At 47.6% G+C, this 14041-nt stretch overlaps 1 protein-coding gene across 1 annotated transcript in view; it reads left to right on the forward strand.

Annotated features, from left to right (window-relative positions):
* Window positions 1–1677: 1677 nt before the first annotated feature.
* The window catches only part of SYP (synaptophysin), a 33485-nt gene continuing 21121 nt past the window's right edge, over window positions 1678–14041 (forward strand). The window contains exons 1-3 of the mRNA XM_073590969.1: window positions 1678–2985; window positions 6291–6356; window positions 13740–13864. Coding sequence (XP_073447070.1) covers window positions 2968–2985; window positions 6291–6356; window positions 13740–13864 — 209 coding nt within the window. The 5' untranslated portion in view covers window positions 1678–2967. The remainder of the gene's footprint in view (window positions 2986–6290; window positions 6357–13739; window positions 13865–14041) is intronic.

Here is a 14041-nt window from a genome sequence, read left to right on the forward strand (position 1 = left end):
ATGGGAAAGGGAAACCCACTTTATTGTTCATATGAGGGTTTTTCCCTGAAGACGTTTTTTAAGAAAGAAGCATGATGGGGAAAAAACAAAGTGCACGTCACTTGTTTGAAGCAGATCCTATTGGAATCGGCTCCGTACAAGGCACTGCCCATTCAAAAGGCAGCAAAAAAAAACCTCGGAGGAAAAAACTCATCACAAAAAGAAAAACTCTTCTAAGAAGTTGCTTTTCCTGAAGCATATTCTCCTTGAAAATTAGTTGCCTCAAAAAACGTCTTTGTGAACATCGCCTAAACGCTGGTCCGTAGGAGACAAAATATCACAGTACTGAGTGAGCGTCAGAGCAATTAGCTGAGTGGACATTACTGGTTTATCCTAATTTCCCACTTGTTCTCACATAGACTGATAAGGCGATGTATATGTTGCCTGTATATGAGTTTGTGTCACCAATTTTACATTTTCGTAAGGCTGCATGCTATCAACTCCCAATTTTTACTTCAAAATTTCAGCAAAACAACTGAAATGTAATGAAAATCAATGACTTTCTCACTCCCATCCCTGAGAAAACCTATGAAAATAATAAACTCTGACCCTCCATGAACACAAACGAAAAAAGGCGTCACAGCATCTGCCCCTATCCAAGATGGCTGCCACCAGCTCCAGTGACGTCACCAGGAACCATTTTAGAGGCCGGAACCCATTTTAGGATGATGCATTTTCTGTTGCCGTTAGTTACCCTTACACGTGTGTAAATAATGAGCTTAATCATTCCATTAAGCTCCTCAGTTCTGGGTGTACCAGAACAAGGGCCAGTTATCGTACTACCGTGGTTACGGGAACTGCAGCAGTCGGGTTCCACCTCGTTACTCTGTTGCTATAGTTACAGGGGGATGACTAGCGGGCGCCATCTTAACTCTGGGTATAAAGCGTCTCATAGCAGGAAGGAACGGAAGAGCAGCAGTGAGACGAGGATGAAGGAGCGGCTCAGCATGGCGTTGCCGATGTCCTCCATGTCATCGGCTGACAGATACCGGGACAATGTGACAGTAAAGACCCGGACTGACACATAATACCCGGCTGTACCTGATAACTAGTGACTGTCCTCATACTGAGTGATGGCGCCTCTCACATCTATGTGTGATCTATATAGTTTATCCAGATAGTCTGTGTAATTATACAGCTCAGATCTACTGTATCCATATACTGCACCCTCATATCTGTTATATCTATCTACAGCTGTCTCCTATCAAAACTGTCTGATATTTGTCGCTTATATCTATATAGCAAAGCCTGTCTTATTTATCCATAGTTATCCCTCATATCAATGATCTGTCTATAATTTAGCTATCTATATATTATCTATCGTCTATTATCTAACATCTATATCATCTATCATCTAACATCTATCTATCCCATATCTATCTAGCTCTATATCTATCCCGTATCCTATCTACCTACCTATTATAATCTATTATATATCTATATCATTTATTACTTATCTGTATATTTATCTATATGTTATCTATTTATTACCTATCTATTCTATCTATCCATTATCTATCTAGCTATCTACTAGAAACAAAAAAATGGCAGCAGGCCTCCAAAAATAGCCTAAATTATAACATTTTCGTTCATAGTGTGAACCTTTCTCAAGCTTTAGAAAGGTTCACACTATGAACCGAAATGTAGCCAGATGGGCCATTAAAATCCTATAATTTTCACTATTTGTGGAGGGCTGCTTCCAATTTTTGTTTTTTTAATTCAGGTTAGGCCTCTGGCTGGGAAGCTTTGCACCCACATTTGCTCACATATATATGTAACTGGTGCTGTCATTTACTTCCTTCTTTCCCCTTCCATTTCCTTCCTATTTCCATCCATTTCCTTCCCTTCCTCCCTTCCATTTCCTTTCTTCCTTCCCTTCCATTTCCTTCACTTCCTTCCCTTCCCTTCCTCCCTTCCATTTCCTTTCTTCCTTCCCTTCCATTTCCTTCACTTCCTTCCCTTTCTTTCCATCCATTTCCTTCCCTTCCTCCCTTCCATTTCCTTTCTCCCTTCCCTTCCATTTCCTTCACTTCCGTCCATTTCCTTCCTTCCCTTTCTTTCCGTCCATTTCCTTCCTTCCCTTTCTTTCCGTCCATTTCCTTCCTTCCCTTTCTTTCCCTCCATTTCCTTCCTTCCCTTTCCTTCACTTCCGTCCATTTCCTTCCATTTCCTTCCTTTATTCCCAAAACAAAATAAACCCTCCATCAGCCGGTATCCAGTATCTCTATCACTTCTGTCTATCTGATCTTTGTATCTATCGTTCTATGATCAGTCCATGTTATAGTGATCATTCTCATAGCCATCTATTCTGTCCCTCATATCTGAGTAATAGCTACCTACTGTATGTATATCTCTGTAGCTCACATCTATATACTTATCTCTAAAATATCTAATATATATCTCATATTTAACATCGCTCTAATATCTACCCTCTATCATCTTTCCATATCTACCTAATATATCCTCATATTAATCTAACGTGTCTAATATCTAGGTAATCTCTTTCTGTGGATCTTCTATTGTAGCTCTCGTCTCTATTTCTATGCATCTCTTATCCAGCCAGAAATACAGCCTCCATACACCACACTGTGCCCACCATACAATGGCTTGTGTTCTGCTGGTATAAAACGTGCAGTGATATAACAGGGCAGTGAGGACAGACAGGACACGTCCCGACTACACACAGGGGCCACGCGGCCCAATAATGACAGACTTGTGGGCAGAGGCCAATTGCCTTCTAAGGCTGCCCTCAATGAAGATGGAGACTGCTGACGTCATCGCGTCATCACAGCCTCGCTTTCTATTGGCCGCCCTTCTGACAGCTGTTCCGTGCAGCGCGCTCTCCCTAGCCGCCGCTGCTGTCAGGCTCTTAGCGATATAGCGCACTCCCCCCTCCGCGCTGCCGCGATTCACCAGCATCCTGCAGACATGGACGTGGTCAACCAGGTGAGAGCTGGGTTTGGGGGGATGCAATGGGGGGCGCAGCTGCTTCACAAGCGGAGAGATGCTGCTAGATGCATGGATGGTGTGCATGGAGAAAGGAGTGGGGATGTCATTGAGATCATGGAGGAAAGGGAGGGTGTGGGGAGAAGGAAAATGGTAGGGAGGAGAGAGGTGAGGAGCCGGATCGCATCTAGGTGTGAATGCCCCTATAGGTGTGGGTGGGCTGCCTGTGCCCCCATGGGTGCCCTTACACTGCATGCACATACGTGTGCACAGAGGTATACGCCGTATCCAGTGCGGAGAATGGCTGTGGGATAATAATATGGGGGATGGGCTACGAGTCAGCGACCGTGGTTCCCAGTACGTGTTTATTGGTGATGCGGGGGCCAGGGTGACAGGACGTGTGCGGGTCATCATGGCGGACACCGGAGATTACACGCCACTCTCGCCTATTAGACCCCAAGGACGAAGTATTGAAGGTTAACGACCTGATGGGGGGATTTAGGGCCGGCTAATATTTCGGGGTGCGAGGGATAAGTCGGATCTAAGAACCAAAAAGACTCAAGAAATAAAAGAAAAAGAAGTAATGCAAATAAAAAGGTAACCAAATAAGGAGATTTATATCGTTATCAAATGTGCAAATTTAGGTAAAAATGACCCCCCTGAATGTGGGGTTCTGGTCTCCGTCCTCGCAGGGGCACGACTTCTCTGGTGATCAATAGAAATCGGGTTTATTAATGCTAGTTTTCTGCTGGCGCCATTATAAGGTTGTGAGTGGGCTATTTGTAGGGTGTGTGCCTGATGGGACCACCCCGGGGTCTTCAGAGAGGTCACATGGATGACTTCCATATGGGAGTTGTGCTCCGGTTAGGGTTCTCTTTTATGTGGGTCAGTCAGGGGGCTCCTTATAATAATAATAATAATTTTTATTTATATAGCGCCAACATATTCCGCAGCACTTTACAATTAAGCGGGGACATGTACAGACAATAAATTCAATACAAGTTAAGACAATTCAAACAGTGACATTAGGAGTGAGGTCCCTGCTCGCAAGCTTACAATCTACAAGGAAATGGGGGGACACAGTAGGTGAGAAATGCTTGTTCTGTAGGGCCGAGTGTTCGGGATACAGAGGGAGGGCGGGTGATGTTTGCTGGAGCGGAAGCAGAATGTCTAAATTATGTGGTGGTCTTGGAATCTGGCCCAACCCAGATTGGAAATGCTAAAGGTCAGAAGTCTCCAAATATTGTAGAACTACAACTCTCAGACAAGCAGACGATTCTACAGATCAGTTGTATCTAAGTGGTGGCTCTCCAATTAATGCAGAACTGCAACTCCCTGCATGCCCAGACACCATAAAATGCTATAGATCAGGTGTAGCTAAGTGCTGTCTCTCCAGTTAGTGCAGAACTACAACTCTCAGCATGCCCCAACAGCAGAAAATGCAATAAATCAGTTGTATCTAAGCCATGGCTCTCTAGTTAGTGCAGAACTACAACTTCCAGCATGCAGCAACTGCAGAAAAATTCTATATATCAGTTGTAGCTAACTGCTGTCTCTCCAGTTAGTGCAGAACTATGACTCCCAGCATTCCACCACAGCGGAAATTTCTATAGATCAGTTGTATCTAAGCCAAGGCTCTCTAGCTAGTGCAGGACTACAACTCCCAGCATGCAGCAACAGCTGAAAAATGCTATAGATCAGTTGTATATAAGCCAAGGCTCTTTAGCTAGTGCAGAACTACAACTCCCAGCATGCCCCAACAGCAGAAAATGCTATAGATCAGTTGTATCTAAGCCATGGCTCTCTAGTTAGTGCAGAACTACAACTCCCAGCAAGCAGCAACAGCTGAAAAATGCTATAGATCAGTTGTATATAAGCCAAGGCTCTTTAGCTAGTGCAGAACTACAACTCCCAGCATGCCCCAACAGCAGGAGATTCTATAGATCAGTTGTATCTAAGCCATGGGGCTCTCTAGCTAGTGCAGAACTACAACTCCCAGCATGTCCATAGCAGTAGATGTTGCTATAGATCAGTTAACACCAAGCTGTGGCACTTCCACCAACTACAACTCTCATCATGCCCTGACATAAGAAAGTGCTTTAGATAAGGCCTGTTTCACACTTCCGTTTTTTCAAATCCGTCAAAATCCGTTGGTTTCCGTAAAAAAACGGATCCGCCATTTTTTTGCAGGATCCGTTTTTTTGTCCCATAGACTTCCATTAGTGGTTACCGCGGATCCGTCAAAAAAACGGATCCGTTTTTTAAAAACGGATCCGTTTGCATCAGTTTCCGTCAAAAAAACGGAAACGGATCCGTTTTGCGGACACAAAAACGGAAGTGTGAAACAGGAGTAACAAGTTGTGTCCAAGTGATGGCTCTCCAGCTGGTGCAAAATTGCAGCTGCTATGGCATTCTGGGAATTGTAGTTTTACAAAAGCTAGAGAGCTGGAAACAACTGATCTACGGAATGCTGGGGGTTGTAGTTTAGCGACAGCTGGAGAGCCGCAGCTGTAAGATCTTCAGTGGCGTCTCCCACCCTTTCTGTAGTGATGCCGCCTCCACATTGGGTCAGAACGGCTCCAAATTGCCGGTCTTGTAAGGGTGGGGGGCTGCGGGTGTTATTGGGGTGCAGTGATTTAGTGTTTACTAAAAGTGAACAAAAAATGCAATTGCAGTTTTTACAGGTTTTTTTTGTTTCCCAGGACATGTAACTTTGATGTGGTCTGTGTGGTCCTAAATCAATTGAGAGGAGCTCCAAAAAGGAGAGTTAAAAGAGCTAGAGACTCTCAGAACCAGCTCACTGACAGACCCTCCGTTGACTCATTCTACATCCAGCCATACGTAGTGCAGCACAAAGGCAACATTATTAATGACACCCAATTGCAAAAATAATTTTTTTAGCTCACAGTACATCCTTTTTAAGTAAAGAAAATCAAAATAGAAATGTCCGCAATTGCTAGACAACCCCACAAAATTAGATGCGGCTGAGTGTATTTGGTGTCCAGTGAGAGTTGTAGTCCTTTTGGTTTCCGTATAGAAGTCTGGTAAAGGTTCCTGCTCTTTAGCTAAAATCACATTATTTGGCGCCATAGATCTTGCCCTAATCTATTATGTTCTTTGCAACCTCTTAAAAAAAAAATGGCAGCTAGAAGGAGCCGCGATCATGATCTGTGCTGTGAGTGAGTGGCGGTATACATTCTCATATGTGCAGAGACGGTGCGCGAGGTGCAGGGAATGCAGCTGGGGAAGTGGCCCTTCAGCACCTTGGATAGCGGCACACTAATGTACCTGTTATGTACCCACAGCTGGTGGCAGGGGGGCAGTTTCGTGTAGTGAAGGAGCCTTTGGGATTCATTAAAGTTCTGGAATGGGTGAGTAATTCTCTATATTCTTTGTCTTTTTTGTGTGTTTATGACCTTGTATCTTGTCCTTGCGTTGCAAGTTTTTTTTTTTTTTCTTTATACCGCCATCATCTTCCATACAGCTATACGGGGTGTGTGGTGTCCAGGATACCCATGTAGATGCCTTTGCGTGACAGGCGGTGAGAAAACCTTGTTCATCTGGGTCATAAATAAATAATGAGAAAGACAGAGAACTTATTCCCCGGAACGGTTTATAAATATTCAGGACTGGAATGTGTCCCTCTTGGGGAATGTGTCCCAATAGTCCCGCTGGGTAACTGCGAGGCCGGACCACCCCTTTCCTGCGCATAAATTATCACTGAGTCTGTAAATGTCCTTTAATCTGGCAACTGGTAATCCAGAGATTGTTCACACCTGGCAGAAAGGCGATACAGTTTCCATTCGCAGGATAGGTGATAAATGTGTGATCCCTGGGGATATGAGCAAGTCCCCAAAGGCTTCTGTGTGAATGGAACATGCGTCATCACCGTTCCGTTCACTTCAATGGAGCAGCTGTTGAGCATGCCCACTTACAAAGGGGACCCCCGATCTCACGATCTGTAGAGTTCCCAACAGTCGGACCTCCAGTGATCATATACATTTCTCACTTTTTGGAGGTGATAAATGTAGTGAATGAGACAACCCCCTTTTAATCTTTCCCAGTAATCCAGAATATACCATAATCTGGCATTTGACATGGAATCAGAGAACTTTACTGCACTTTTTAAGTTCATGAAAAAAGACCCCACTGACAGGCCTGTGGTGCACTTGCCCCCTAAATTTCACACCACATGGGCTGCGTGGCACAGTGAGGCTGGCAGTGGTGCAGATGCCGCTTCAGCGCCGTTCTCCTTCACCTGTGCCCACACTGTTCTGTATTCTCTCTGTTAGGGTCTTGCCCCCCCCGTCCATGCATGTCTCGCCCCCCCCAGTCCATGTCTTGGCCGCCAAATTCCCCCCGTCTATGTCATGGCCGCCCCCCCATCCGTCCATGTCTTGTCCTCCCGTCCGTGTCATGCCCCTTTGTGTCTTGCCTCTGCTCTGGCCGACAGCATTGGCACTTGTGCATTCTCACACCCCAGGTTACACTGTAATCCTCTTTTCTTTTTGCTATGGCCGATGCTCTATAAATACTCATCAGTCTCTGCGGAGATGCGGGAGGTCACAATCCTTCTGAGGATTATCGGCAGCATAAATCCAGCCCCGTCTGCCCGCTGTACACCGCCACCTGCCCCCTCCTGCGTGCTCTTCTGTAGTACAGGGTGAAGGGCCACAAGTGCATTATCGGAGTTTTAACCCCACATATGCCGATCACACATTTGGGTACTAGGATGTTTCTTGGCAGCAGATTGCGGCAGAGAAACCGGCACAAGATGGGATTGTTGGCATCACCTGCCAACTGTGAGAGCTCCTCAAGAAATCGTATGTGCCACCCACTTCCTATCATCTTAATGTTTGGCAGGAGAAGAACAAGACATATTTTCTCCCTGATAACAAATCTACATACAAAGCCTCATATGTTTCTCTATTAGTTATAATTTCTGAATTTTATTATCCAGCATTCATGTAGTGCCCACTGACATTTTATGCCACCCACTGATACACCATGCTGCCCACCAAGCTATGCCACCTATGAAGACATCATGCTTCCCACCCACTAAGACACCATGCTGCCCACCAAACAATGCACCACTAACACACCATGCTACCGACCAAACTATGCCATCCACTGAGACACCATGCTCCCGTCAAACTGTTCCACCTTCTGAGACATGATGCTGCCCATCAAACTGTGCTACCCACTGAGACACCATGCTGCCTATCAAACTATGCCACCCAATGAGACATCATGCTGCCCATCAAACTGTGCCACCCACTGACACACCATGCTGTCCACCAAACTGTTCCACCTTCTGAGACATGATGCTGCCCACTGAACTATGCCACCCAGTGAGACATGAGGCTGTCTACCAAATTGTGCCACCTACTGACACACCATGCTGCCAACTAAACTATGCCATCCATTGAGACAAGGTGCTGCCCAAACTATGCCACACACTAACAAACCATGCTGCCCACCAAACTGTCACCCACTGACACACCATGCTGCCTACCCAAACCATGCCATCCACTGACACACCATCCTGCCCACCAAACTGTGCCACCCAGTAAGACACCATTCAGCTCACCAAGCAGTGCACCACTGAGACACCATGCTGCCCACCAAACCGTGCCACTCACTGACACACCATGGTGCTTACCAAACTGTGCCACCCACTGATACACCATGCTGTTCATCAAACTGCTACCCACTGAGACACCATGCTGTCCACCAAACTTTGCCATCCACTGGAACACTATGCTGCCCACCAATTTATTATCCACCGACTGATACACCATGGTGCCCATCGAACTGATATTCACTGAAAGACCATACTGCAAATCCAAACTAGGCCACCCTCTGAGGCATGATGCTGCCTATGAAACTGTGCCACCCACTGAGACACCATGCTTCCCACCAAACTACGCCACCCCCTGATACACCATGCGGTCCATCGAACTGCTACCCATTGAGACACCATACTGCACACCAAACTGTGCCACCCACTGACACACCATGCTGTCCATCGCACTGCTACCCACTGAGACACCATGCTGCCTATGAAACTGTGCCACCCACTGAGACACCTTGCTGCCCACCAAATTGTGACACCCATTAAGACACCATGCTGCCCATCATACTGCTATCCACTGAGACACCATGCGACCCACCAAACCTTGCTGCCCACCAAACTTTGCCACCCACTGAGACACCATGCTGCCCACAAAACTATGCCACCACTGAGACACCATGCTGCCTACCAAACTATGCCACGTACTGAGACACCATGCTGCCTATCATACTGCTACCCACTGAGACACCATGCGGCCAACCAAACCTTGCTGCCCACCAAACTATGCCACCCACTGAGACACCATGCTGCCCACAAAACTATGCCACCCACTGAGACACCATGCTGCCTACCAAACTATGCCACGTACTGAGACATCATGCTGACCATCGAACTGCTTCCCAATGAGACAACATGGTGCACACCAAACTATGCCACCCTCTGAGATATGAGATATAATGCTGCCCACCAAATTATGCTGCCCACTGATACACTATGCTGCCACCAAATTATGCCACCCTCTGACACACCATGGTTCTCACCAAACTGTGCCACCCAGATGCAACATGCTGCCCACCAAACCATGCCACTCGCTGAGAAACCATGCTGCCCACAAATTTATGCCACCAACTGCAAACATGCTGCCCACAAAACTGTGCCACTGAGACACTATATTGCTCACCAAACTATGCTACCCACTGAGACACTATGTTGCCCACCAAAATGTGCCACCCACTGAGACACCATGCTGCCCATCAAACTGTGACACTCACTGAGACACCATGCCACTCAGTGAGACACTGTGCTTCCCACAAATTTATGCTGCTCACTAAACTATCTCACGCACTGAGACACTATATTGCTCACCAAACAATACACCACTGAGACACCATGCTGCCCACCAAACTGTGCCACCCACTGAGAAACCAAACTGTGCCACCCACTGAGATATGAGGCTGCCCACCAAACTATGCCACCCACTGAGACACCATGCTGCCCACCAAAACTATGCCACCCACTGAGACACCATGCTGCCCATCAAACTGCCACCCACTGAGACACCATGCTGCCCACCAAACTGTGCCACCCACTGAGAAACCAAACTGTGCCACCCACTGAGATATGAGGCTGCCCACCAAACTATGCCACCCACTGACACCATGCTGCCCACCAAAACTATGCCACCCACTGAGACACCATGCTGCCCATCAAACTGCCACCCACTGAGACACCATGCTGCCCACCAAACTGTGCCACCCACTGAGATATGAGGCTGCCCACCAAACTATGCCACCCACTGAGACACCATGCTGCCCATCAAACTGTGCCACCCACTGAGACACCATGCTGCCCATCAAACTGTGCCACCCACTGAGACACCATGCTGCCCATCAAACTGTGCCACCCACTGAAACACCATGCTGCCCATCAAACTGTGCCACCCACTGAGACACCATGCTGCCCATCAAACTGTGCCACCCACTGAAACACCATGCTGCCCATCAAACTGTGCCACCCACTGAAACACCATGCTGCCCATCAAACTGTGCCACCCACTGAGACACACCATGCTGCCCATCAAACTGTGCCACCCACTGAGACATAAAGCTGCCCACCAAACTGTGCCACTCACTAACACACCATGGTGCCCACCAATTTATGCCACCCTCTGATACACCATGATAATCACAAGACTGCCATCCCCTGAGGCACCATGTTGCCTAGTAAACTATGCCACCGACTGATACACCATGCGGTCCATTGAACTTCTACCCACAGACACCATGCTTCCCACCAAACTAGGCCACCCTCTGATACACCGTGCGGTCCATTGAACTGATACCCACTGAGACTCACTGCTGCCCACCAATTTATGTCACCCACTGAGAAACTATATTTCTCATTACACTGTGCACCCTCTGAGACACCTTGCGGCCCACCAAACCTTGCTGCCCACCAAACTATACCACACACTGAGACACTATGCTGCCCACCAAACTATGCCACCCTCTGACACGCCATGGTTCTTACTATTATGCCACCCAGATGCAACATGCTGCCCACCAAACCATGCCACCCACTGAGACCTCATGCTGCCCACCAAACCGTGCCACCCACTGAGACACTGTGCTGCCCATCAAACCATGCCACTCACTGAGAAACCATGCTGCCCACAAATTTATGCCACCCACTGCAAACCAAGCTGCCCACAAAACTGTGCCGTCCACTGAGACACTATATTGCTCACCAAAATGTGCCACCCACTGAGACACCATGCTACCCACAAAACTGTGCCACCCACTGAGATACTATATTGCCCACCAAACAATGCACCACTGAGACACCATGCTACCCACCAAACCATGCCACCCACTGAGACACCATGCTGCCCACCAAACCATGCCACCCACTGGGTCATCATGCTGCCCACCAAACCATGCCACCCAGTGAGACAAAATGCTGCCCACCAAACTATGCCACCCACTCAGACACCATGCCACCCACTGAGACATCATGCGGCCCACCAAACCATGCCACCCAGTGAGACACTGTGCTTCCCACAAATTTATGCTGCTCACCAAACTATCTCGCCCACTGAGACACTATATTGCTCACAAAGCAATGCACCACTGAGACACCATGCTGCACACCAAACTGTGCCACCCACTGAGAAACCACGCTGCCCACCAAACTGTGCCACCCACTGAGACATGAGGCTGTCCACCAAACTATGCCACCCACTGAGACACCATGCTGTCCACCAAACTATGCCACTCACTGATACACCATGCTGTCCACCAAACTGTGCCACCCACTGAGACACCATGCTGCCCACCAAACTATGCCACCCACTGAGACACCATGCTGCCCACCAAACTATGCCACTCACTGATACACCATGCTGCCCACCAAACCATGCCACCCAGAGACAATGCTGCCCACCAAACTATGCCACCCACTCAGACATCATGCTGCCCACCAAACCATGCCACCCACTGAGGCATCATGCTGCCCACCAAACCATGCCACCCAGTGAGACACTGTGCTTCCTACAAATTTATGCTGCTCACCAAACTATCTCGCCCACTGAGACACTATATTGCTCACCAAACAATGCACCACTGAGACACCATGCTGTCCACCAAACTGTGCCACCCACTGAGACATGAGGCTGTCCACCAAACTATGCCACCCACTGAGACAACATGCTGTCCACCAAACTATGCCACTCACTGATACACCATGCTGTCCACCAAACTATGCCACTCAGAGACACCATGCTGCCCACCAAACTATGCCACCCACTGAGACAACATGCTGTCCACCAAACTATGCGACTCACTGATACACCATGCTGTCCACCAAACTGTGCCACCCACTGAGACACCATGCTGTCCACCAAACTATGCCACCCACTGAGACACCATGCTGTCCACCAAACTATGCCACTCACTGAGACACCATGCTGCCCACCAAACTATGCCACCCACTGAGACACCATGCTGTCCACCAAACTATGCCACTCACTGAGACACCATGCCGTCCACCAAACTATGCCAGCCATTGAGACACTATGCCACCCACTGAGACACTATATTGCCCACCAAACTATGCCACGCACTGAGACACCATGCTGGCCATCAAACTGCTACTCACTGATATACCATGCTGCACACCAAACCACGCCACCCACTGTGAAATTATGCTGCCCTCCAAACTATGCCATCCACTGAGACACCATGCTGCCCGCCAAAATGTAACAGCCATTGATACACCTTACTGCCACCCACTGAGACACCATGCTGCCCACCATACTGTGCCACCCATCATTCCCCCATGCTGTAGGTTTTGCCATAGAATGTCTTAACCTCTCTGTTACCTAATGATCTTGTTTGAGGTTGGGGTGGATTTCCATCAGATTTTGCGTTTGCCGCTCTTTACCCTTCCGCACATTATTTGCTGGTTCTATATGAGCTCTATCTAGTGACCTAGCTGCAGAGGACAAGCAGAGGGCACACAAGTTTAGGCGTTTTCAGATCCGCTCCTAATTCAGATCCCACTGCTGCAGAGCCATGTGGAATATTCTATTGGAGAACTTCATAAATAGCAATTTCATAATGGCGTCTTGTGCCACTATGATTGTGGTCTGATAGCCCCTGCAGGGACTGTGCGGCCGGGATGAATATGTTCCCGATACAGCGGCTCACCCATATGGAGCAACTTCCTCTACCACCTGATCGTTGGCCTTCTGGTCGGACCCCTCAGTAACCTTCATTTTTTGAGCCTTCATGTTTGGATCTAGTCGAACGGTGTTAGACCACTGATGAATAATATTTAGGGACTGGCTAAAATTGAGGGTGCAGCAAATTGGCCCATTCTGAGTGAAACCCTTCTTTCTACTGAGGGGTCTTAGCTGAAGAATAGTCACTTTTGAGGTGTGTCCAAGATTTTTTTTTTAAAAAAAGTATTTTTTTCTTGGAACAGCGCCAACTAGTCGCTTCAATGGATGTCCAATGCCATTCCACACATGACCTATGAACAGATGGGGCACTAGTTTTAGAAGCGGCCATTTTTTTCTTCAGATTTTGTATAACCCCTTTAACTCCTTCTTTATCCTCATTGCACAATTGTCCTTGTTGCTGCGGCTCCAGGCCTGACCGTCTCCGCCTTTCTGTTACAGCTATTTTCAATCTTTGCCTTCGCGACGTGTGGAAGTTACTCCGGACAATTCACACTGAGCATCGACTGCGTCAACAAGACCGAGAGCAAGCGGAATATAAAAGTGGACTTTGAATATCCCTTTAAGTGAGTGTGATGTAGTTCTGCGATGTAAGCTCACTCACAGCAAAAATTAGAGACAACTGCGTAAATAGCCATTTCTTTATGTAGTACTTGCAGTCCTTTTTGTGACAAGGGTAAGATTTGAAAAATGGCGCCACACATGTGCACAGGTTACATCTGGTAGTGCAGCTTGGTCTCTAT

Source organism: Dendrobates tinctorius, unplaced genomic scaffold (assembly GCF_039654945.1).
Source record: "Dendrobates tinctorius isolate UK_male_01 unplaced genomic scaffold, ASM3965494v1 ptg000120l, whole genome shotgun sequence".
NCBI lineage: Eukaryota > Metazoa > Chordata > Amphibia > Anura > Dendrobatidae > Dendrobates > Dendrobates tinctorius.